The 23,564-nt window shown below is 37.1% G+C and overlaps 1 protein-coding gene across 1 annotated transcript in view; it reads left to right on the top strand.

Annotated features, from left to right (window-relative positions):
* The window catches only part of LOC124154637 (semaphorin-2A-like), a 584,917-nt gene extending 562,039 nt beyond the window's left edge, over positions 1-22,878 (top strand). The window contains exons 5-15 of the mRNA XM_046528480.1: positions 10,534-10,641; positions 16,411-16,681; positions 17,460-17,690; positions 18,321-18,557; positions 19,013-19,189; positions 19,286-19,410; positions 19,493-19,644; positions 19,776-19,967; positions 21,366-21,609; positions 21,768-21,839; positions 22,347-22,878. Of these exons, the coding sequence (XP_046384436.1) occupies positions 10,534-10,641; positions 16,411-16,681; positions 17,460-17,690; positions 18,321-18,557; positions 19,013-19,189; positions 19,286-19,410; positions 19,493-19,644; positions 19,776-19,967; positions 21,366-21,609; positions 21,768-21,788 (1,758 nt within the window). The 3' untranslated portion in view covers positions 21,789-21,839; positions 22,347-22,878. The remainder of the gene's footprint in view (positions 1-10,533; positions 10,642-16,410; positions 16,682-17,459; positions 17,691-18,320; positions 18,558-19,012; positions 19,190-19,285; positions 19,411-19,492; positions 19,645-19,775; positions 19,968-21,365; positions 21,610-21,767; positions 21,840-22,346) is intronic.
* The last annotated feature ends 686 nt before the right edge of the window (positions 22,879-23,564 follow it).

Here is a 23,564-nt window from a genome sequence, read left to right as displayed (position 1 = left end):
GTATCATACCCTCAGTTCTACTTGGACTGTGGTGAAGGAAAGTTAAGTTCTCTTGAGTGCGCAGAATTTGTTAAAGTGATTTTAATTTGCTTGTGGAGCGTAGAAATTTCAAACTTCCACTTGCCTGTAAGTACGTTTTTGAATAAATCCCCGAACATCTTTTTCGAAATAGTTAATTTAATTTATATTATCAATTTTAGCTGAAACTTTTCTTAGCATTCCTTTCCTAACTAAAATAAATCAAAATTATCAAATGCTACTGTTTAAATTCCAATCGATAACGACATATCCAATATGCATTCAGAAAATCATATGTGGCAGTGCAGCGTACACAAACCAACAGAACATTTATCGATATCAGGTGAACGATATTTTACATCTCCTAAGTTATTCATACCCGACGCTTTTGCACCGCAGATTTAGAACCCCATGATTCAGCTGTCCTTCAGTGTGTTGCAAACTAAAAACTATCGTTTTTCTTAATTTCGAAATGACTATACTTCCCTGTAGGATAATAAATTATATGGGTTTTAAGATTAAGAAAAAATTAGGAAAATAAGGTAAGCAATGTAAGCATTACTTTTCCGTTGATCATGGTCAGAAGTAAACAGAACTTGATCGTGTAAAATCCAGAGTTGAAATCATTAAGGCCATTCACCTGCCTTTCGATATAGGTAATGTCTTTCTGATTTTGTAGCTTCTTTTGTCTCTTTTTTTCACCTAAAGCGGATGGGATGACAAAATCGTGTCGACGTCGGCAGTGGATTTTCCCAGATAGTATCATCTTAAATTGTAGAGCCTATATGTGAGAAGTGCCTCCGATGCAATTTAAATTCTTTATCAAAAGTTTAGAGATAAATGTAATTAACCAAGAGAAAGTGGAAACTTCAGTCGTTACCTGTAGCGCCTTTGTTACCTGCTGCTTTTTAATCAAACTAAGAGATACAAGGGAACTCATGAATAGGAATTTATCTAAAGCATCCACTTGTTGCCACATTTGCTTATATTGAGAGTGGCCCGAACTGCCATCAAAACCGTACTTAGAGATTAATGTGTAGTTCACCACACATTTTAATTCTTGAGAGGTGGAAGTGGTGGCTAAGTAGGCTATTGTTCCCAATATGGTGTGGTTCAGTGGTGCTTGAAGGTTTACTTCGCACATGGTCTCAGTTATTTTAATTCCTTCGTTATAAGCTGCCTTTTTTTGCTATCGCTATTCTATCATAACTGGAATACAATTCGTGTCCATGGCTCATTGTCAGAGCTGTCCTACGAAAAGACCGATGTTGACGCTTGGTCAAATCAGAGGCAATCATCAATGACAGTGCCTCTTCCACTGTCATCTCAGGGTGGACCTTTTCACTCGTCCTCCACTTAGAAAGAACTCTCTTAGCCCGAGTAGGGGTCGTAGTTGTTATTTCTACAATTAGGTGAGCTGCTGCAGTGTCTCCCCTCTCTCTCAAACTCACAGATGCCGCGAGAGCAAGCTCAGCAGTAGTAGCAGTAGTTTTAAAAGTTTGAATTTTCTTCTGCGTGATCTAACACATTAGGTGCGACATTTTTTTGGTCGCCCTGGAATGCCTGGCAAATATAATATGAATTTTGTAGCATGAAGCTACGGGGGGGATTTTATTTAGTTAATCAATTTGAGAGGAATAGATGTTTACAAAAATACAATACTCAACCGGCTGTCGTTGAAGTATCGGGAAAGTGATGCATAACAAATTCTGGAAATGTTATAGAGTCAGCGAGCCAACTTTTGTATCGACACAAAAATCATTCATTATTTCGAGAACTCGACCCATTTCTTAAGGTATGGCCATAGGATGCGTTTTGTCAGGAAGTCATTGAGAAATTTCAGAGCATCAGGGCCTTGTCTTAAATTCAGCCTCCGCAATAAATAATGGAGCAAATATTTTTTACCCAGTGAATGATTTTTTTACCAATTCTAATATTATTTTGTAGATATCAAGTCATGTAATAATGTGAGGTGGCATTTTCTATGGAATGGCGGATGGAGCCTATGTAAAATTTAGAAATAATAAATTTGTCGAACCTATGGTGTTCCAATGCCCTAATGCGTACACGGGGAGGAACGTATGGTAAACGTGTAAAGACATGGTAATCTGTATGTCAAAGTAAAACTGAGGGTGTGATGCACATTTTAAAAAAGCTAGAAGTTCCCATCCCAGAATACCTCCGTTAAGACGGCCAAGGGCTCCGCTTCAGGGTGTCATAAAACGACCGTTTTCGAAATTAGAATCCTGAGGGTCAGGGATCGGTGATTGAAGAAGGTATAAGGGTCTCAGCTGGTATCTTTCTGGTAGGTCTTTTTGTATGAGTCCCAGGAAAACAACTCACTTTGTCGAGGTTTGAACGCTTTTAATAGAAGCATGGTCTTCGATCGTATCCAAAGATAACGAAATGAACTTCTATGAAACGTGCAAGTACATCGCATGAACAACCTCCACTGTCTTCACCATAGACCATTTGAGAATCGGTGTCTTGAAGCAAAACGTAAAAACGGTGAATTTTGAGTGTTAAAACCCATACGGCTTCAATAACCTTACCGCGGCGCGGCTAATCCAACTCCCGACGCGCGGAGAAGAACCCTGCCGCGCGATCGAAAAATGAATGTAATTTCCGGCGACGCAAACTTATTTCATAAAAAACTGCATAAAGACCTCAAAAAATCTTCAAGCAATGCTCTCATATAAGTTACTCTGCGCGACCTTGCCGAAAACCTATTTGAAACTCTACCTAAATGTAAAACTTTGTCTAAAAACAGTATCCGCCATTTTGTTACTGCACGGTAAGAATTTATGGGCTGTATTCTTTAAGATTACGGAAAATTAAAGAAAAAACACCATGCTAACAGATTATGTGGTTTTTTATTCGGCAAGAATCCACCCATAACTTCACCATTCACTTACTTTGGAAGATTTTCAGAGAAAATTGAAGACGGGCGTTTTTATGGAAATTTGCTCACGTTTGAGCCTCTGTATCTCAGTAACGGGTAGGATCTATGTCAAATTAAGTACATATTAATAAATTTCAATCATTTTTGAGTATACCTGCGAAGTTTCAAGTTTATAACTCAAAAAAAGCCATTTTGTAATTTTGTCCGGCTTTTTCCGATTTCCGCCCACTGTGCGTCGGCGGATATTCTCTACATCAAAGTGACGCTCATCACAGAGATAAAGTGGGAAAAAGTATAAATTCTTAATGTATTTCACGCAGAGAGACCATCTCTTGATTGAAAACAACCAAAAGTGGATGGGAAGGTTTTTCTTGGTGGCCAAATAGTTAAGTTGAACTTGGGATATTGTATTAATGATCGCTTAACATTGGAAAAATGAAAGTTATTGCGGATGAATAACTTCGCTATCAAAAGTTGAAACCCTGTGCATTTTTGACAGTACGCTTCACTGTATTCAAATATGAATTACCACTTCGGTGGTGTTGGTTTCATCCCATTCCCTTAAATTATATTCAAAGCGTTAGGATCTACCTTTAAAGCTGGAAATTGGTCATTTCAATCCTTCGTCTCTCCTCCTTTGGTGTCCGCATGGGATTTCTCGTAGAAAATTTCATACACGTGGATTAAAAACTTATGAGGAAAATTATAATCTCAAAAGAGACGTATAAAGTGAAGAAATGAAAAGAATTGGGTGGATTCCATAAGTGGTAGCGTTGCTATAAACTGAAAAAGTTAATTTGACGAGTTAAAACGAGTTGAGCGAAGGTAAGAATCCTTTTATCGTTATGTTGAAGAAAAATACGTGATGACTCCATTTTTAATTTTATGTCTTGCTTATTCTCCTGCTTTTGGGTAAATCGTCATTTTCTTTTCTCACTAGTGCTCCTAATCAAAATGATGCACAGAAATATATGAAGCATTAGTAAAATATGATTCAGTTTGTTAAAATTCGTTGATGACGACATCCCTGTCTTGCGTGTCGTCTTTATCACTTCTATGCAAAGCATACATGAAATAGACACAATTCTACTCTTGTCTGATAAATTAACAGTGGTTTTTGTTAAAATCTTCTCTGGAGATTTCAATTTATCTCTATTTTATTCATGTTGAGTATACTTTGATTAGTTTCAGCTTCCATTTTTTTCAATAAAATCTTATTTTTTCAAGTAAATATTGAGTTTTTAACGAAATCATATTTGAGATTATGGCGAAAGTGGGATGAAATCGCCGAAAAGAGGGAATTAGATTCTATAATTCAACTACACAGGATAACTAGCATATTATCTGTCCATCTATTCCCTCCTAACTCTATTATTATGCCGCACCTCGTAAAAAAAAGACCGAGGATCGAATGATGGAACTGGGACAAATATGTTAGCGTCCACAAAAAGACAAATTCCAACCAATCTTTTCTATTATTGCGGAATTGCATTGCAGTGGATTTACTTTATGATCGGTGTAGCTTCCGTCACGAAAGATTATTTTCTTCTTTTCCCTGAAAGATGACTTGATGATTAACTCTTTTTTCTGGATCCCTTCCTTGAGTTCGATTTGAGAGGCGTTTTGTCGTTGTCAATCTCAGCGTCGAAGTTCTCGATTGGCCTTAGTTATCCTAGCAATCGATTAGAAAAACGTCCCATGAACCTCTAGAATGAGTAGTGATGCAGAGCGAAAAATTTTTGTTGCTACTGCCTCGTTTTCGAGTTCAACCAGCTCAGTCTCTGGATCCCCCTTCCCACGAAAGTACTATGTCTAGGACGTAAAGAATGCAAAAAAAGACGAAGGGGATGACGCGATAGCAGGAACTAGGAGGAGAATAAAGGCTGCCAAATGTAGGAACACGAAATCATTCTTTTTACAATGTTGGCAGTATTTAGTTTTCTTCCATATGACCTGAGAAATTTCCTATCTTGAATTTATTTCAATATGCAAAATTTCCACTCCATTACGCTTGGATCTTCGAATTTTCTGTCCGTCTGCGTTAGTCGGCGCCAAAAGGCATACAGCAATGCACTTGTCAAGCAAGCCCATTTTGCCTATTTGAAGGTAAAAATTAGTGATCAAGATAAATCATGGGGGATCCTCATTAAGTGAGCAAGCTGCATTTCAAGAGTTTACGGACCAGAAGAAGGGAATACGATACATTTCCATTTGGTATACCTATGATATGGCGAGAGCCCAAATATCACTCATGTGGTGAAGCAAAAAATTCTGTACACGGCAAGAAAATCAAGTGTAAAATAAAGTATCTTAGTTAATCATCATATACACGCCCAGTGCTGAATCTAGCTAAAATCTCCGAGCCAGGTTACGAAGTATCTCATTTCATTTCGCTGCAAGTACAGGAATAAGAATCTTGTGATGATCGATGTGATGACGAATATATTGAAATTGAGGATGATTCCTATCGTAAGGGATTTACCAGCATGATTTAGTGCGAGATTTGAGTCTTTATCAAATAGATTGTCACAGATTAAACACTCCAGAAAATAGCTCGGAGCGATAATGTTTACCCTGATATTTATATTTATCGTTTCATAAAAAAGTCACTATTTGAGTGATCGCAATTTTACCATGCAGTAACTGTATATAACCCTTCTATAAATTATAACATTCTGTAAGGGTAGCATAAAAGGCAAAATATCCCTTAAAATTCCTTGATATGCAAATTTTTTATGACATGGGACAAAAAAAGGGTATCCTGTGGATTAAAAAGTTGACGTGATAGATAAAAACTGAGTTTATCATCTTATTCAGACGCTAAAATTGAGTCAAAAACAAGTCTCAGATCTAAGACAACAAATTGGTTGCTCCCCAGTGGTATTTATTACATATTATAAAATGACTTACTAATGAAATACATATTATAAATGCATGACTTTTCTGTCCTCATTTTTGATGCTATAGGATTTAGCATGTGAATCATTGATTGGGATTTTTCATTTGATTCTTCTTGAAACAAAATGTCATTGTACGTTGATTGCATCAGTGTAACTTTTTTTCTACATTAAATAAGCCCTTATTATAGCCAGGCGGAGCAGAATTACATGCACAGGCATGCATAAAATTAACAAAACTTTTGAAAAATACTATTGCGCTCTCTCTCATTTTTACATTTTGTTATTGATGAGCGAAACTTTTAGATTTGGTTTTATTTTTTTCTCAATGTTTTTGAAGTTTCATGAGGTTATTTTGTGTTTTCTCCCTTGAGAGTTTTCTCGAGCTCCTGCCCTTCCCTAAGGGACACATATAATGCTCCCTTATTCCATACTGAGTGTCCTAATTTCGGAGAAAATTCGCAGCTCCAAGAGGGGCATGATTCCGCCAACTCTCCCTTCTCCTCCTCAAAACCACCACAAACTCACATTCAATTGTTGATATGAAAGCATTTTATTCCCCATGGTGCCTCCCTTTACTTCACTTTTTCAGGCGCGCGCCTTCGAACACGGAAGACTGGCTACACTCTTTTTATATTTTTTTGTTCGCGAAGAGGGTTTGCGCGTACGGGGATGCAAGCTATCTCGAATAAAAGTCTTTATTATGAAATAAAATATTCCCGAAGAAGCTTCAATCAAGGATATCTCATATGTGCCAGTTTAAATAAGACTATTAGTAAAATCTTAGAATTTCTGGCTTCCATTTAAATTACAGCATTTATATGACTTCCGTGCGCTATAGTGATTAAACTGTTATTGTGTAGTATGCGGCATATAATTTCAAAAAAGCTTGTCTTTGCCTTGTCTTTGTTTTGCTCTACTGAAGTAGATATTAAGTAAAGCGATATTCATTCTTAGATAGATGCTAGCGTGCAATAAAACTTATCCATTTGCCGCTTTATATTTATGTCACTTTCACCATAACAGAAAACTTCTGCTTTCCCCTCTGGTTTATTTGCTAGCCTAATTTTCATCACTAGTAATATTTTTAGAAATTTTTAGTTCGGTAGAGGCTGATAATCTTATTTTGGAAGTGAAATATATAGAAAAATAAAGATACATTTCCTATGATGAAGCAGCCGGTCACAGTGATCCACTCAGTTCCAGTTCATCCTATCCTCTTCTGTAGATTATCGAGCCGTAATTTGAATTACGGGTGGATAGCGCAAAACCATACAATTCAAGAGAATTCTTAATTTTTTGCGCTACTTATTGCTCCAAGAGTAGTAGACTGCGTAGATTAGTGTGATTTCTTTGATATTATGCAGAATTCTAAATAGTATCCTCTTCCTTGATGATATATATACCATTCTCTTTGTACTCCAAATAAAATTAACAATTTGTCATTCTCATTTTATGTAATATCGAACGAGGGAATATCTGGTAATTATTTATGTTAAGTGTAATATTACATATAGACCTGTACTGGGAAAGGCCTGAGTGAGACGCTGAAGCGGAACTAGATGTAGACGTACCACAAGCTGAGGGTTAGATAAATCTATAATCCGTAAGAGAGAGAGGAATTATATGAGGCTATATTAGAAAAGGAATTAACAAGAGCTGATGAACGATTAAGATCTTGTTCAAGATTCGTAGATGAATTAAAAAAAACATCAGAATATTGAGGCCAAGGCGAATGAAAGTCAGTATATTTGTGCTTGGATCTCAATTTAAGCGTTTGAACGGTTAAATTCTATGGTAAATTAAAACTAATCACGAAATAGAACGGATAAAAAAATTAAGAATGAGATCCAAAGTATATCTTGGGACACTAGTAGTTCTGCTGCTTTTCGTCGTAGCACTTTCTATTATATTCCCTATCATCCATTACCATTGTCGAGCACTGCTTCCTCCCACGTTTCCTCGTTCTGTACAGTTTTATGCCATTTAAATAACCTGATACCTGGATAAATTGGTACGAATCATTACTTATCAATCGCGTATGGTTCAAATTTTCTTTCAGCACTTGTCATTCAAATGCTTTAGTACCAAATTATCACTTTTGAAAAAAAATTGTGTCACATTTAAGTCTGTCAGATAATAATAATTGTCATTGAAACACTTTAGGTGGGGTTTTAGTGCTTCTTTTTAGAATAAAACATGGACTGTAGTGTGTAATGGTGAACACTACTAACATGATATACATTCAAGAAACATTATATAGCAAGCAATGCAGCATTAAGTTTGAATGCAGCAGCTAAGGCAACGATGCATTTTACAATGTCTGCAAGATGAAGAACCATTATACCCGTATCGCAATTATATACTGTGAAGAAAATTGCATGCCTCCTTCTTTTACAGAGGCCTGTAGACTTCCGTGAGTTTAGGCCACGCCAAAGTCTTACATCTAAACTATTCCGTCCTTCCCATAATCTTTTTATTTATCACCTACATTCCACCTTTCTCACCGCACCCCATCAAAACCATTTGCGACTTTCAGGTGGACCCAGCATAATCCCCATGTCTCAACATTATTTGCCGTAGGTTGGAGAGTAATACATTTCTTCATTATTCCTCTACAGCATTGAATCCGCCATCCGGAATCGTGATATTAAATTTGCTTCCGGAGAAAAAGGGGGCCAAGAAGCTCTTGGTGGCTTTCGAGGCCCTTTCTGATCTGAGGCTGCGTGCTGTCCTGGTGTAAAAGAGAGAGATGAGGAGGCAATGAAGGCTAGGAGGGTAATGTGAGGTTAAATCCACTCCACAACCCTTGCAAAAGGTTACTCACAGGATGGAATGGATGAGAAGTTAGGAAGAGGAAAGGGATGGGTTGTCCCAGTAATTAAGACGAGAATTTTCGGACACTCTCTAGATGTTCTTTGAGGAAAATCCGGGGAAAAGTTGATGGAAGCCATTCACTGATGTAAGGAGTTAGATCTCATGGCCTAATCCTGCCTTTACCAAATGGGCAAAGCCTCTTTAGCCATCTTCTATGCTGTCCTGCATTTGAGAAGATTAACTCCCATTCAGAGATTTTAAGACTTCAAGTCTTTTCCACACCGGGATGGATATCATCCATATCACATTAAACTGTCATTCAATTTAAAAAAGAATTTAAGTCTCACTATGGAATCAATATTTCGGTTTATTAGATGGTTAGTTTATGTAATATTTGTAACCCTCCGTCTATGCGTCACACATTGGAACTCTGTTTATCGCGCGGCGTCTCACAGACACCATTTTGCTATGTTTTAATGAAATGTGGAAATGAATGTTTTAATTACGAAAATTCAATCACAGAATATTTAATTTCATACATGAGTAACAAATTTATGTACAAAAATGATGCAGATATTTGTATTAATAAAAGACAAAATACTAAATATTTTGAAACTTACTTACTACAGTTTTTATTGCATAAACATTATATGAACATGTTTAATTTGAACAATTACATCAGATATATTCTGAATGCTCCAAGAAAATGAATTTTTTTACAATAAATATATTTATATTTAGGCATTCAATGATTTTTTCGCCCATAGACCTAACACCTCTTTCGGGTTGCGGAATTTTCTCTTCTTGCACTTTCTTCAGTCTCCTTTCGGAAACGTATACATTTACCCTTACACAATTCATTCTCTTCAGTGTTATTATTAATTACTATGCTGAGTTCTATTGTTATTTTATCCACTCTTTTAGTGAAAAAGTTATTTGAGACCTCTTTGTTATGTATTCCGCCAATAATTCTTTTGCCAGATTTTTATGAAATATTTTTTACGAAGTTTCTGGGAAATATAATTATTCTCTGGATAAATTATCTGGGCATTTATTGCTCCTACATTGAGCATTGGTACGAATACCATCATGGCCTGCGATTGGTGTTTCTTAGAACAAAGTATGTCGAGCATAACTTGCCCACAACGTCCACTCCAGATTTCGTGGCATTGCAGAAAGTAACAATTTCATATTTTTTGCTGTACCATTTGCTTCATCATTATAAGAATCATGATGCATCGAATCGCCTTTCTGAAAATATCTTGTAGCTATGGGCAGTGAAAAAGTACCTATCCATCTCTCCCTCTTAGGTTATGATTTGTTCTATTCGAAAAAATATTCTCCCTTTTGTTTCTAGCCGCTTTAGTACTTCCTAACTTACTTGCGGGTCGTTTATTTTGACCCTGATAATTTATTTTTCCATAATTTAAATTGGTCATAATAGCCACATTTTGCTGGGTAATAATGTGGTGAAGACAAGCAAGAAAATGTTTATTTTTAAGAAAACTTAAACATTTGTTAACTCTAAGTTAGTAACTTGACGACATTATACTCTGAGAATATTTTTAAATTTAAATCACCATTGCCATAAGAAATATTAAAAATACATTTTTTTTGACGAAAATTTAAAATTAAATAAGTAAGTAGCGTTATTGACTCTTTTTAAGCCCTGAAAAGAATTATTTCTATCCCACGTATTTCCTATGTGGCCGTTAATTTTTTTGCATACAGGCTAAATGCAAACGTTGTACTCTTGGCTGTATTCTAGCCCTAAAAGAGTAGGTATATTGTGTCTATATTTAAAGTGTATATTATCCATTTAGTCCATATTGAGTCATTTTCAATGGGTGTATATTGTGATTTTTCCTTTAAGTGAATCAAAGATTTTTTTTTTGACAGCACTTCGACTGCCGCAACCACATTCGAGTGATACAGCCCATGTCCGACGGAGGACGCCTATACATCTGCGGTACCAACGCCCACAGCCCCAAGGACTGGGTTATATACGTGAGTATTTCGTTTTTTGTTTATCGTCTTGTGTGGTTAGGCCGAATTGATGTTTAGGAAATCTCTTTCCGTAGGTACTACAAACGATTTTCGCCATAATTGTTGTTATTAACACCTCTATAAAATTTGAGATTTTTAAAAATTGAGCATCTTTGTTTTTAAACTGTTCGGGGACTGTATTTTATATTTCCTCGTATCATTTTGTTTAGATGTTTATGTTTTTTCGACACATTTAATTTGAATCTTACAGATTTTAACTCGCAGTATCTTCATTTAAACAATTTTATCATTCAATTGATTTTCATTATAAGAATTCTTTATGGGTGCAATGCCAACGAGAGCACGAAAGTTTTGCAATAAAACTTTTTCTCTATTTCCTATTTTTGTGAAATATTCGGACGGCATTATTCCGAATACATGAAATTATTCTACCTATGAAATGATAAGCACACACTATGACTAAATTTCCATCTGTGAGTTTATTGACATCCCTCAAATAAAGTAAATTTTCGAGATAAAAATAAATCTACCATCAAAAGCGTTTGATTAATATTGGCAACATAAGAAATGTTTATGTAGGATCATAGTTTTCTAGGGCGGTAAGAACTGCTTGAAATACGAATAGACATAATTTGATACGAATGGACTTGATATGGACATCATCTGCGATAGATGGCAATGTATTACAATACTCGTTATAACATGGCGTAATGGCGTTATAACATGGCGTACGTAAAAAAATAAAAAACCTTGAGTTTAGAATACTTCTCGACAAGTTTTTCAAGTATTTATAATTATTGAAATTGATTGCGCTAATACTTCATTTCAAATTTACCCATTAGGTTTTCGTAATTCATTTTATTTTTATTCCGCTAAAGTACTTGAAGTCATATCAAATATCACTGGCTTTTTGGTGACCCTAAACGTGACCCTATCGTATACTCTGGATGTTATATTTTTCTGTTCGATCTCAGTACTCATGAGAAAGATTAAGGAGTTTTGCACCATCACATTGCATCCTTGTATTTCCTCTGCCACCGCCAATTTTTCAAATTGCCCCAATTGGAGGTAGTACCTACGATGTTCGTTTATCCTCGTTTAGATTGTTATCCCTGTCTTTACTATGTCTGACCGTATTACGGAGTATGGTGTAGACTCCCGGTTTTCTCAGTTCAGTCCAATCTTTTACTGCCTTTCGCTGATTTCTTATTTTTAAATTGTTAAAGTGACAATGTCGATGTCTAATATTCTCAAAACCACGGAGATATCTTTTAGGAATGATTTGGAATCAACCTAAACGATTCTCATATCATAATTTCAGTTAGTGAGCGAAATTCAATCTATGTCTGAATGTAAAAATTTATAGACAGCCTATATTATCTATATTAGCCTTTTTCGAGTTTTTAGTGAGAATAACTAACTGCAATTGAATTATGATAGATACGACGGTGATACGAAGTTTACTGGGTCGACCAGTTAGTGAATAATTATATCATGTGGTTCAAGTAATGTTATTTTCCGTACAAAGAAACTAAAAGAAACTAAGGGAAAGCAATGGTCCCTTTAAATATTCTCTCCTTAAGCCTGTATGACACTTCCCAATTTATTGGCCAATCCATTGGGTATTGGATTGTGGTCCAAATGACGCACATCAATTTCTAGTCCAATATCCTTTTCACAATGTTGGACCCAATTTCTCGCCCAATTTGGAATTTAGAACAGGTTCTATTTTCTCGCGGCCAAGCTCCAATATGAAGTCAGTTACATAGACTCCTAGTGGCCAAAACGAGAAGCTCTTTGCAAAACATCAGGTGTGGCTGTAAAACATTGTTTTTTTCCTAAAATTTGCTTGAAGTTTCTATAATGTGGACGAAAGAAGTTGTTTCATTATTGATTGAAGCGTACAAATCTCACGAATGCTTAAACAACGTAAAATCATCGAAATGCATTGGGGTTCTCTGGCGGGACATTTGAACACAATTTCGACCAATATTGGTGAAAATATTGATACGTGTCATACGATAAGTAACGCCGTATATTTTTAACAATATTACGCGTCAATTTATTGACCAATAAATTGGAAAGTGTCATACGGGCTTTAGTCGCAACAATCCTCTTGAATGGGCAATTCTACAGGTCAAGAGTGGGAAAAGAAATGTTGAGGACCATTTCCGCAATGGAAGTGCACTTAAAAAAAACAAAAGAAGGGAAAAAGGCAAACTGTGGTCGGAAAGAGGGAAGGGTTCTTCCTTTAATGATCGACCCAAGGCTCTTCCCGTTTACCGTAATATTTTTTACCCACCCGAGGGAGGTTTTTACGTGTGACTCTCGGGAGCGGCAATTTACTGCGGAGTTTTGGCATGTATTGGGGGCGTGTATATGTGTATGGGCTCTTGTACCTTCACGCAAAACGCTTAAAAAAAAGGCTTTGGGCGTAAACGGTACTCGATCGTTAAGGACCGCGAGCGAACGGGTTCAAATCGTGCGTTTCAGAGAGTTATGTTTCCTCTCTTCCTTGCTTGCCATTGGGAATCTCACGCACCAACGAACTTGCTCCATTGGCTTGCGTCTAACACCGAGAATTATCTTATTAATCTCTCCTTAGCCGTATATAATGCTTCATACTTCCTTGAGTTCTATCCCGTATTTCCTCTATTTGATCAAAGCATTTTCCAAGTAAATATCCACGGAAGAGCCAACAGCGGTGTGCCTTTATGGGGCCATATTTGTAAGTTATATGGGTAGAAAAAGCATGAGAAAAATCATTTTCTCTTTCCAGTATTCGAATATTGGTCAAGGAAAATCAATTTTATCTTAAAATTTTTCATGCACAACATAATAACGTAATAATGGACAGCTTAAATAAAGCATAATAACATATATTCATGGATTAATATTTCATATATCTTGCATATTACGTTGAAATATTTTGAGTAATATCCATTAACGAACATGTTTGCATATCAATAATGAATTGAGGGTAGAATTTAAATGTTAACTCATTGCTGAAATAAGTAGGATATGATAGAGAGTCGTCAGATTCCTTGACTTTTTCTTCTCGATATTTTCGTCATTATATTAGGGGGACTGGACCCATTTCTGGCAGTTTAAACTCCGAGCGAGTGAGAGGGATATATTTCGGGCATTTTTGAAAGCACCTCGTTGATAACGAAAGCAAAGGGTGGAATCTAAATTGGATCTGCTGGTTTGAATGGCAGAGGAAAAGAATTGGGGATGGGAAGAGGGTTTTACGCAGAGAGTGATAAGAAAGGGGCGGTGGCATGGATCAATCCTGTTTTAATTTTCAAATTCATCCGCCAAGTTAAATTAGTTCGCGTATCCTCCTCAATCCTATCCCAACACCATCCTCCCCCCCCCCCTCACCCCTTCACCCCTGCCCGTCACCTTCTATCCAACTTTCGTCTTCTTTTTATCCGAGATATGTTTTTTATTCAACGACCCATTTCTCTCTCACCGAATATCCTGTTTGACTGCCAGATTCAGCAATTCGATCAGTAGTCAACATTTGTGTAAGAAGTTAAAGATGACGAGAAAAACATTCGTGAAGAAAGCGGTGGGAATCAGGCATCTCTTCAAATAAATGCCTGGTGTCAAGGTAAACCAGTTCAAATGACATATTCTGATCATTCACGTTTGTGATTGTATTATACAACCTTCTTTTCTTTTTTCTTCCGTATTTTAATGCCAATGTAATATCTCTTTTCGTTATTCTCTTGTATTTTTGATATGTTTCAACTGTAGCAAATCTATTCCCATATTCCGATTTATGAATTAAAGGAGCGCATTTTAAAATTTATTTTTCCAATAGATCCACAGCTGCAACCGTGCAACGATGACTGAAGTCTTTCGAGTGGCTCAGTTGCGAGTCTCAATGATGAATTCATGTTCATTAACGCGTAGCCAACGCCTCCTGGAATGATGTTTTGACTCCAATTGTGACGGGACGCGTCTGAAACTTGAAGAATAAACAAAACGCCGTCACTTATGGTCATAGCTAAAGCGGTAATCCTGTGTTGAAATGAATGTTTTTGTTTTGTTTGAAGTATTCCTCCCCAATCATAAATTCCCATTTTCAACTGAAATAACACCACAAATGAAAAATTAAGCAAACCTAAGGGACTTTACACTAGATACGTGGACAGGACAAGTTTTCTCCATTTTAACATTCAAATTATGTTAGCTCATTCAATATTTTTATGGGATAGCAGAGCTTAAAATTTAGTGGAAATGAACGAATATCTAATAATTAATAAATTTTCATTTATTTGCAATATAAATTGATTTGATTGGTTGAAAAGGCTCATACAAAACCAGGGTTTTAAAAAACTAACTCTGGACAAAACCTTTTAAACTCTTAATTTGTATGGGACTCTAAATAAGTTAAACGAAAACTTCAGTAGGCAAGTAATCGGAATGAATATGGTTGTCGAATACAAACTAATGCATCAACAAAATAGCGCGATACGTAACAATTAAACGAAAATGTTATCCCGCTATTAATCATATAATTACTATCTTTGACTATACATAGGTATATCTTCTTAAAGGATTCATTCACTTTTACTCATTGGCAGAGAGTGGATGAATTGAATGAAGCTCGTACTGCAGTCATTGGAATGGATCACGGACTAAGATAAGGGAACGAACCCAGGTGCGTAAGGCTGGCGATATTTGCTGAGCCGATAAATTTTCGAGTTAGGAGAAGGGAGTTTAACGGCGACTAGACGTGGACTCAATGAATTAGAAAAACCGTTGATGCGATTAGTGCTTTAATTGAAAAAGCAATCAAACTGTGAATTCCGTAATTGAAGAGAGGGCACTGATTCACGTTTTGCGACTCCCTCTCGGTGAGTCAGATGTGGAAGCGGATCGGGGCAACGAAATGACTTTTGAAAGCCAAAAGCGATCTGGTCGGAGGATATAATTTGTAATGCAGGCGAGGGATAGAATTTCAGGGAAAAAAACCCGAACGAATGAAGAACGGCGTTTGCTGTTTCCCACTTTCCCAGAGAAAAGTATCACCAAGGGAAAATAAAATAAATAAAAAATATCTCGCCGAAGTTTGGAGTATTTGCGACGTGAGCTTTGCTTCCAATATTGATTCGGGATCGTACCATTCAGAATTTTTAGAATTCCTTTTCCGTAGATTTTACTTATCCGTTAAATTGAACAGTAAATGTTATTTTAAGTGCAGAAATTATTCAAGCTTACTCGTTGTCAGGTCATCATCTCCTTAACCAGAATTGAGCAAATGACAATACAGAGCAAGTATCGACAGTGTATTTTATTTTAAAGACAAATCATTAAAAACTATTAAATAATTTTTTGTGTTCAAAGACGAAACAACTGGCCATCGCTTTGGTAAATTTCACTGAAAATTCGACTTTCTCTTAACTAGTCAGTACCCTATACCAATTTACACAGTTTTAATTATTTTTTATGTTAAAATAGTTCTTGGAGTGTTGGTATGTTATGCAAAAAATTTTAGCCAACGTTTCTGTTTATTTTAAACTATCATCAGGACTTAGCTTTGCACATATTTATTGCTATTGCTATTGATTTTTTTGCATTACAACATTGACCTACACTCCAAGAACTATTTTAACATGAATTAAACGAGGTGAACATAAGGAAAAGAAAAAATAATAATTAATTTTTTTATCAGCATATGCTCAGCTTTTAAGTCCATTTAGAACGAAACCTCATTCTTGTAGTTCCTCTAATTTCCGTTCACTTTTTACTTTGCAGTCCAACCTGACGCACTTGGCCCGCCACGAGTACGTTCCCGGCGTGGGTATGGGCATCGCCAAGTGCCCTTATGACCCCAGCGACAACTCGACGGCCGTGTGGGTGGAGAAGGGAAACCCGGGCGGCCTGCCCGGTCTCTACAGCGGAACCAACGCCGAGTTCACCAAAGCCGACACGGTCATCTTCAGGACGGACCTGTACAATCTGACCACGGCTCGGCGGGAATACTCGTTCAAGAGGACGCTCAAATACGACTCCAAGTGGCTAGACAGTGGGTACTCTTTTGGGAAAATGCCTTTTACCTTTGCGCTCAGTGTATTTTTTCATATTACCATCGATGAAATTTCATATTCTACAGTAGCTCCAGGCCTGATGAATAGGTACCTCCTATCGAGTAATGTGACACCTACTCCTTCTTGGCGTTATTAAAACGGTAGATAACAAATGGCGTGAGGAGCATCATAATAAAAGTTACCTTCTTTATATTTAAAACTAGTATCCCTCCATTGTGAGGAAGCGAAATAAACACCTGGGCTCACCAGTTTTGGATTCCAGAGATGTTAGAGATTGACCTGTGGAAGACCTATTGGCCTTTAGGCACTTGGGACTCTATTGGTAACCGGTTAAGGGTAGATAGCTCAATGGACCTTTCAGGTCTAGAAGCGCCGGTGGCACCTTATGTTACTATACCAATAACCAAGACCTATACTTACTCCAGGAATTATTTAATCATTAATTAAAAGAGTTCAAGATAAGAGGAAAAAGAAAATCTAATTGTCATACCAATAAGGAAATTTAATCATTTATTAGCGTAAATGCGCTTGCTCTTATTTTATCAGATTTATTTATGTCTTCTCTGGAGTCAGTAGCCTTTGTATTAAATAGTAGGCATTCAATCTAAACTACTGCATTTGCGTCCACTCCTAATTTCTGCAGCTGGCATATTTATTAATTGCATCGGAATAGTCCTGATATATACCTTAGCAACGATCCCATATGTTCTTTGCGTGCAGAAATTCTGAAAACCTTCTTTTTGCGCTTTTTTTCAGAGCCGGATTTTGTAGGTTCCTATGACGTCGGTGAATATGTGTTCTTCTTCTTCCGTGAGACTGCAGTGGAGTACATCAACTGTGGCAAAAGCGTTTACTCTCGAGTGGCGCGAGTCTGCAAGAAGGACACAGGAGGGAAAAATATTTTGAGCCAAAACTGGGCAACATACCTCAAAGCAAGGCTCAACTGCTCCATTCCTGGAGAATTCCCATTCTACTTCAATGAAATCCGTAAGTATTATTAAAGCTCAATGTTGCGCTAGAGCAGTTAAAATGTTCATTCTTCTCTCAGGAAAGGTTGCATTTGGCATTACGAGGCATTTTTATTGCAGTTTTGATGTTTTGTTTAAAGATGGATTTCAAACTCACTTCTATTTTTTCTTCCGCCATGCTATTTACATTATTCCCGATCAGAAATTTTATGATAATATTTAGTACTGTGTGAATACATTACAGCGAAGAATTAAGATATCGGGGTAGAGTGCTACATTTTTCCGCGAATTTGAAGCTACTCTTGGGATTAAAGGGATGGTTGTATGTGTTTTTCTCTGTAGTTCGCAGCTTAAGGGAATATATTTTAATAAATGATTGTACTTCTCGCATGTTTAGATTATGTATCCTCTGATGCCTCGTGTTTTGTTACGTGAAAGTTTATTTTGCAAATTTCAGATTTTAATTTGTCAGCTTTACGCTTTCCACCGACTATACTTTTCCCAAAGCATTTACTTAAATAAATAACCATTAACAAATGAGTCCAAGTACCTTATTTTTTCCGTAGAATAAATTTTTATTTCATCGTTGACTTCATATGACTAAGGTAGCCTGCTAATGTGTTGTTTTTTAAATATTAAATGGATGCAGAGAGTGTGTACATGGTGCCTGGAGATACGAGGACATTCTATGGCACATTCATCACCTCCGCTAACGGGCTAATGGGCTCAGCCATATGTTCCTTCTCCATTGATGCCATTCAAGATGCTTTCGATGGGAAATTCAAAGAACAAGCGACGAGCAGTTCTGCTTGGCTGCCAGTTCAATCAAATCGTGTGCCCGAACCTAGACCAGGACAGTGCGTTAATGACACTGAGACCTTACCTGGTGAGTTGATACATTCATATTTATTAGTTTTTTTTGGATACATTTTAAGCGAGTGGAATGAATTTCTTTTTCAAATGTAAAATTTTCCCGCCGGTCTGATGCGTACTTATCATTCAAACATGGGAAGCTTGTATTTCTGCATTCTCAGATATGATTATTTCTCAGGATAATATCGTTGCTCATATTAATGAAGCCGGGTGTTAATAAAAATATCCATTAGGTTTTGAAAAATATTGATTAATGCAAGCTTTCTCTTATCGTTATAACAATATTTTTTTATAATTTCGGTGTGATATGATGCGCTTTCTTAAATCATTTTAGGCTGTACTGCTGCATGAAATGAACTTTTAAGCTGGAGTAACGAGAATTTTAGTATTAAAGTTTTATTCCTCGTAGTAATAATATTAGGGAGGTGATGAAATTAATACTATTTTAAATTCGGCCTTTTATTGCAGATACGGTCCTGAACTTCATAAGATCCCACCCTTTGATGGATGAAGCTGTCGCACATGATAATTCAAAACCTGCTTATTACAAAAGAGATGTTCTGTTCACTCATCTGGTCGTGGATAAGGTAAACATTAATATTTACGGAAGAGAGCTTGAATACACAGTCTACTATGCTGGAACAAGTAAGTGTTATCTTTTATTATCTCCGATACATATTAATATTTTCCCAGCTAGTTACATCACTATTATTTCTCAATTTCTCCTTCTTCTCTGAACAGATACAGGAAAGGTTTACAAAATTGTTCAGTGGTTTGATAGAAAGGGAGTATCTCATTCAAGGTTGCTTGATATATTTGAAGTTACACTTGGGGAGCCAATAAGAGTCATGACTATATCAAATCAGGTACGAAATTTTTTTTGGAAAATCAGTCCTTTAAACTGCCCTTTTTACTCATCGTTATGGATAAACATTGCTTTTTTTGCAGCATAAATCATTGTACGTTGCCTCTGATAACCGCATTCGTCAAATCGAATTGATTATGTGCAACAGAAGATATGATAACTGCTTAAGATGCGGCCATGATCCTTACTGCGGCTGGGACAAGGATTCAAACTCGTGCAAGCCATATATTCTTGGGTACTTTTACCGTCTTGTTTATTTTTGATGCAAACATTAGTCTACCTACGAGTTTTTGGGTATATTTTATTGCAAATTTAAAAAATGTGATTTCAATGTTTGATCATGACTTGAGTTTTATTTTCCAACAGTTACCTTCAAGATGTGGCAAACACTACGCATAGCATGTGTGATACTTCAGCAATGAAGAAGAGAATGATTGTTACTTGGGGGCAAAGTATTCATCTTGGTTGCTTCCTGAAAATGCCAGAAGTTCTTGCCAATCAGCATGTGGTTTGGTACCACCATTCCAAAGACAAAGGACGCTCTCATGTGCATTACAGGTACGTTCTCACAAATGGCCTTGGTGCTTAAAACTAATTGATTCCCGTAGGGCAACCAACCTATGTCAGATTTGAGAGTACTAACTTAAAACAATGCTTGATATTTTCATTGTCAATCACCACCATTTGGAGGTAGCTATGCAGATGCTAGAAACATGCGTTCAAGTGCGCAGGGCCAACTGCGTGAAATAATACTTTTTCCTACGGCCTTTATTGCTCTTTCGTTATTGAGAGGGACAAAGGACGACCCCTCCTCTTAACCATACTATATAACCATAACCACTATTTACTACTAATTGCTGTTCTCGCCACGGAGTTCTCGTCGCTACGCACCACATGCCCATACCACCGCAGTCGAGCCTCCCGCATCTTGTCCGTGATTGGTGCAACTCCCATTCTTTTCCGGATATCTTCATTCATGACGTGATCAAGGCGGGAGATGCCTAGGATCCATCGCAGCATCCTCATTTCTATGATATGCATGGCCTGTTCTTGTTTTGCTGTGGCTGGCCAACATTCTGTTCCGTATAGGGCCACTGGGTGGACTACGGTCTTTTATACCTTGGCCTTGAATCGATCGGGCATTCGACGGTTGCACAATACGCCAGTCACTTGGCACCAATAAGTATTACTGTATAGCTGTACTTTAAATTAACCTGCATGGGTGATGGTAGCGGTGAACCTTTTTTCACAAAAAGAGTCAGGCTAGCACCTTCCAGCAAAATCTCCGGCTCAAAGGTACTACGCCGTCTCTGGATATAAATGCTGCAACCGAAGAGTTAATACTCATGAAAATGATCCTATAATGAGCTCGTTACTGGAAGATTTCGATGTAAAGATAGTTTAAAACGTCTTTCGTGGTTGAATACTTTCTGATAAATTACTAAAAGGCACTTTAGATGAGTCTTATGGAATTTTACATTTAAATAATTTCATTCATTCCTTTGTAGGCCTGGGAGAGAGGGTTAAGAATGGGAAATAGAATTGCTAGGCCACAAAGCATGGTCGGTAGCTATGGCCGCCACCGCCTGTTAGGTGACGACGTTTCCTTAGCAGTTCCCTTGCGCCATAAGAATGATCATTATGACCATGGCCGTAAACTTCGTCGCGTCGTGCCCCCGTGACTCCCCATAATTCCGCCTTAGGGTGTAATAAAATTTATTTGAATGGGCGTGGGAGAGTTGGAGAAGAGGGGTACTGAACGCTGTATCTGCTGCAGCTGAACATTGCTACCAGAAATAAATAGAAATGACCCCTATATGTGTTCGTAACTTGGTTCCTGTGATATGGAAAAGAGGATGAAAATGTACTCCTGATTTCATTCATTATTTGGTATCATTGTGAGGTACTTTCGATTAGTCTTATGTACATTTAAAACGATTTGATTCATTTTTTAAGGCCTGGGAAATATATTGAAACATCTGAACGAGGCTTAGTAGTGATCGGAGTGACGGAAGCTGATGGCGGAAGGTATGATTGCTGGATTGGTGGTCAGCTTCTCTGCAGCCATAATGTGACTGTAGATGCTCATCGATGCACTGCTCCTGCTAAGTCTCATGACTATCGGAGAGTTTACTCTGATTGGTGCCATGAGTTTGAAAAATATAAAACAGCCATGAAGACATGGGAAAGAAAGAAAGCAGTAAGATGATATTTCTTGACTTTTTCATATTTATATAGCCAATATCATTAAATATATGCCTGCAATTGTCTTTCAAATTACATAATATTTGGCAGGCTATTTATTGTTCCGTGTTTGTTTAGTTAATTTATTAATGAAAAAACATTTTATTATTGTAGCAATGCAGCAATAATAGGTAGAACAGCAGCCTCCACTGCATCAACAGGAATTATTCATATTTCAGCTAAATGGTAAGAAAGAATTTTTGATCCTCATATCTTTCAAATATATCGCTTAGTCGGTGGGCCAGAATTCATCAGAATCCCTGGCATTGCCTGCAGCATAAGTGATAGGTTACCTGAAAGTAGTGATTTTGAACTAAATGTTGAAGTTGACGGTTTATTGGAGGAATGAAAGGGTCGAACCACTCATCATTCAAAATTATGCTGACTGATCCACAGAGGGAATAGAAACTGGGTTTTAGAGTCTGTAAACCTAATATTTGTTACACTTACATTTTTCTCTATTTATCGTAACTAATTATTAGCATAACAGTACTACATTTATCTTATTAATTATTTCAAAATTTCACTATTATGGTTTTGAATCATAAGCAAATTTTGCATTCCTTGTAGCACCTATAGAATGCTATTGTGATATTTGAGATTTATTTTGCGATATTTATTAGTTTGGTTTGAAAGAAGATATTTATTTGTAGCCTCCTGAATGATGACAAAATTATATCATTTCCTTTTTAGTAAAGAATGTTCCAATAAGGCCATACAGAAGCACAGAAGGTGGAGGGCTAGGTAAGGTTAATTTGTGGAGGTCAGAATTTCAGTGAAGATATGTGGCTCCAGTATGTGACAGTGACCCTGAGTTTTGTCTGGAAACAATCACATTATCCTCCCTAGATAGAAGACGGTCGTCTTCGGACAGCTTCAGAAGCCCTGGATGACTTATGGCACGCATGGAACAAGAAGAACTCCAGCTGTTCCCCCACTCTCCGCTATTGGGATAGTGCAGTATGAGCTACAGTATGTCGGTGTGACTTGGTGATTATGCCTTAGGGTATAAATGTGATATAAAAGTGGCACTGCTATTTTTCTATTACTTCTATTGCTTGTGATAATAGAGGAAAAACTTATAATGTTGTGTTAAACAACAATTGAGACTCCTGTTTTGCGTGCAATAGGGAATGAGAACATTCTATTGTGTCCCATAGTGACCAAGACTAATTTATTTTCATACCGAGACGTGGTGAATAAAAATAAAATATGATTCAAAATGGTTTATTTGCTGATTTGATGGTTTGTTATATTATAAATTCGGTGCAAATTGTTGGTGTTTTTGTCATGTTCTCTTTTTAGGGGTGAACTTTTAAGAATGTGCGATCTTTATCAGTTATAAGTTTCACTTAGATAAAGCATGTTCCTCTCATCCAAAGTTTTGTTTTCAACTGCGGTGGAAGATTTGGGGTAGTAAGCCATTTCTCCAAGTACTGTACCCTTTTAGGCCCACACCTGTCTTAAACTTAATGCAATGAAATTCCAAACCTCTCTCCTTCCCTCTCCCTTCTCAAATCAATCAAATAATTCTCACTTAAATTTCCTTTCATTGTGCTTAGCGTTAGATATCGTACCCAAAATTCTCATTATGGAACAGAATGTGTAAGTGCACGTAGGATTAAGATCTGACTCTAAGATTGGGTCATTGCCCTAGTTTATAAGCCAGTGCAATGGGGATTGTGCTAGTGTGCTGGATGATTTTTGGCTATCGTCTCGGGTGGTTGCTACCACTTATCACTGGGTCAAGTGGTGGTTATTTCTACACTAAAGACTTGAATGGGACCAGGAGATGCTTCTTCTCCTCCATCGTGAGAATGGGTTCTCTGCCGTAACAATTTCAAGTTATCTGGTGTATGAGTAGAGTCTGTTGCAAGACCTGTTCAAAGAGATGGTGTCGAGGATAGGAGC

The sequence above is a fragment of the Ischnura elegans genome, chromosome 2 (assembly GCF_921293095.1).
Source record: "Ischnura elegans chromosome 2, ioIscEleg1.1, whole genome shotgun sequence".
Classification (NCBI taxonomy): Eukaryota; Metazoa; Arthropoda; class Insecta; order Odonata; family Coenagrionidae; genus Ischnura; species Ischnura elegans.
Note: the sequence above shows the minus strand (reverse complement) of the source record. Positions and strands in the feature narration are given on the sequence as shown.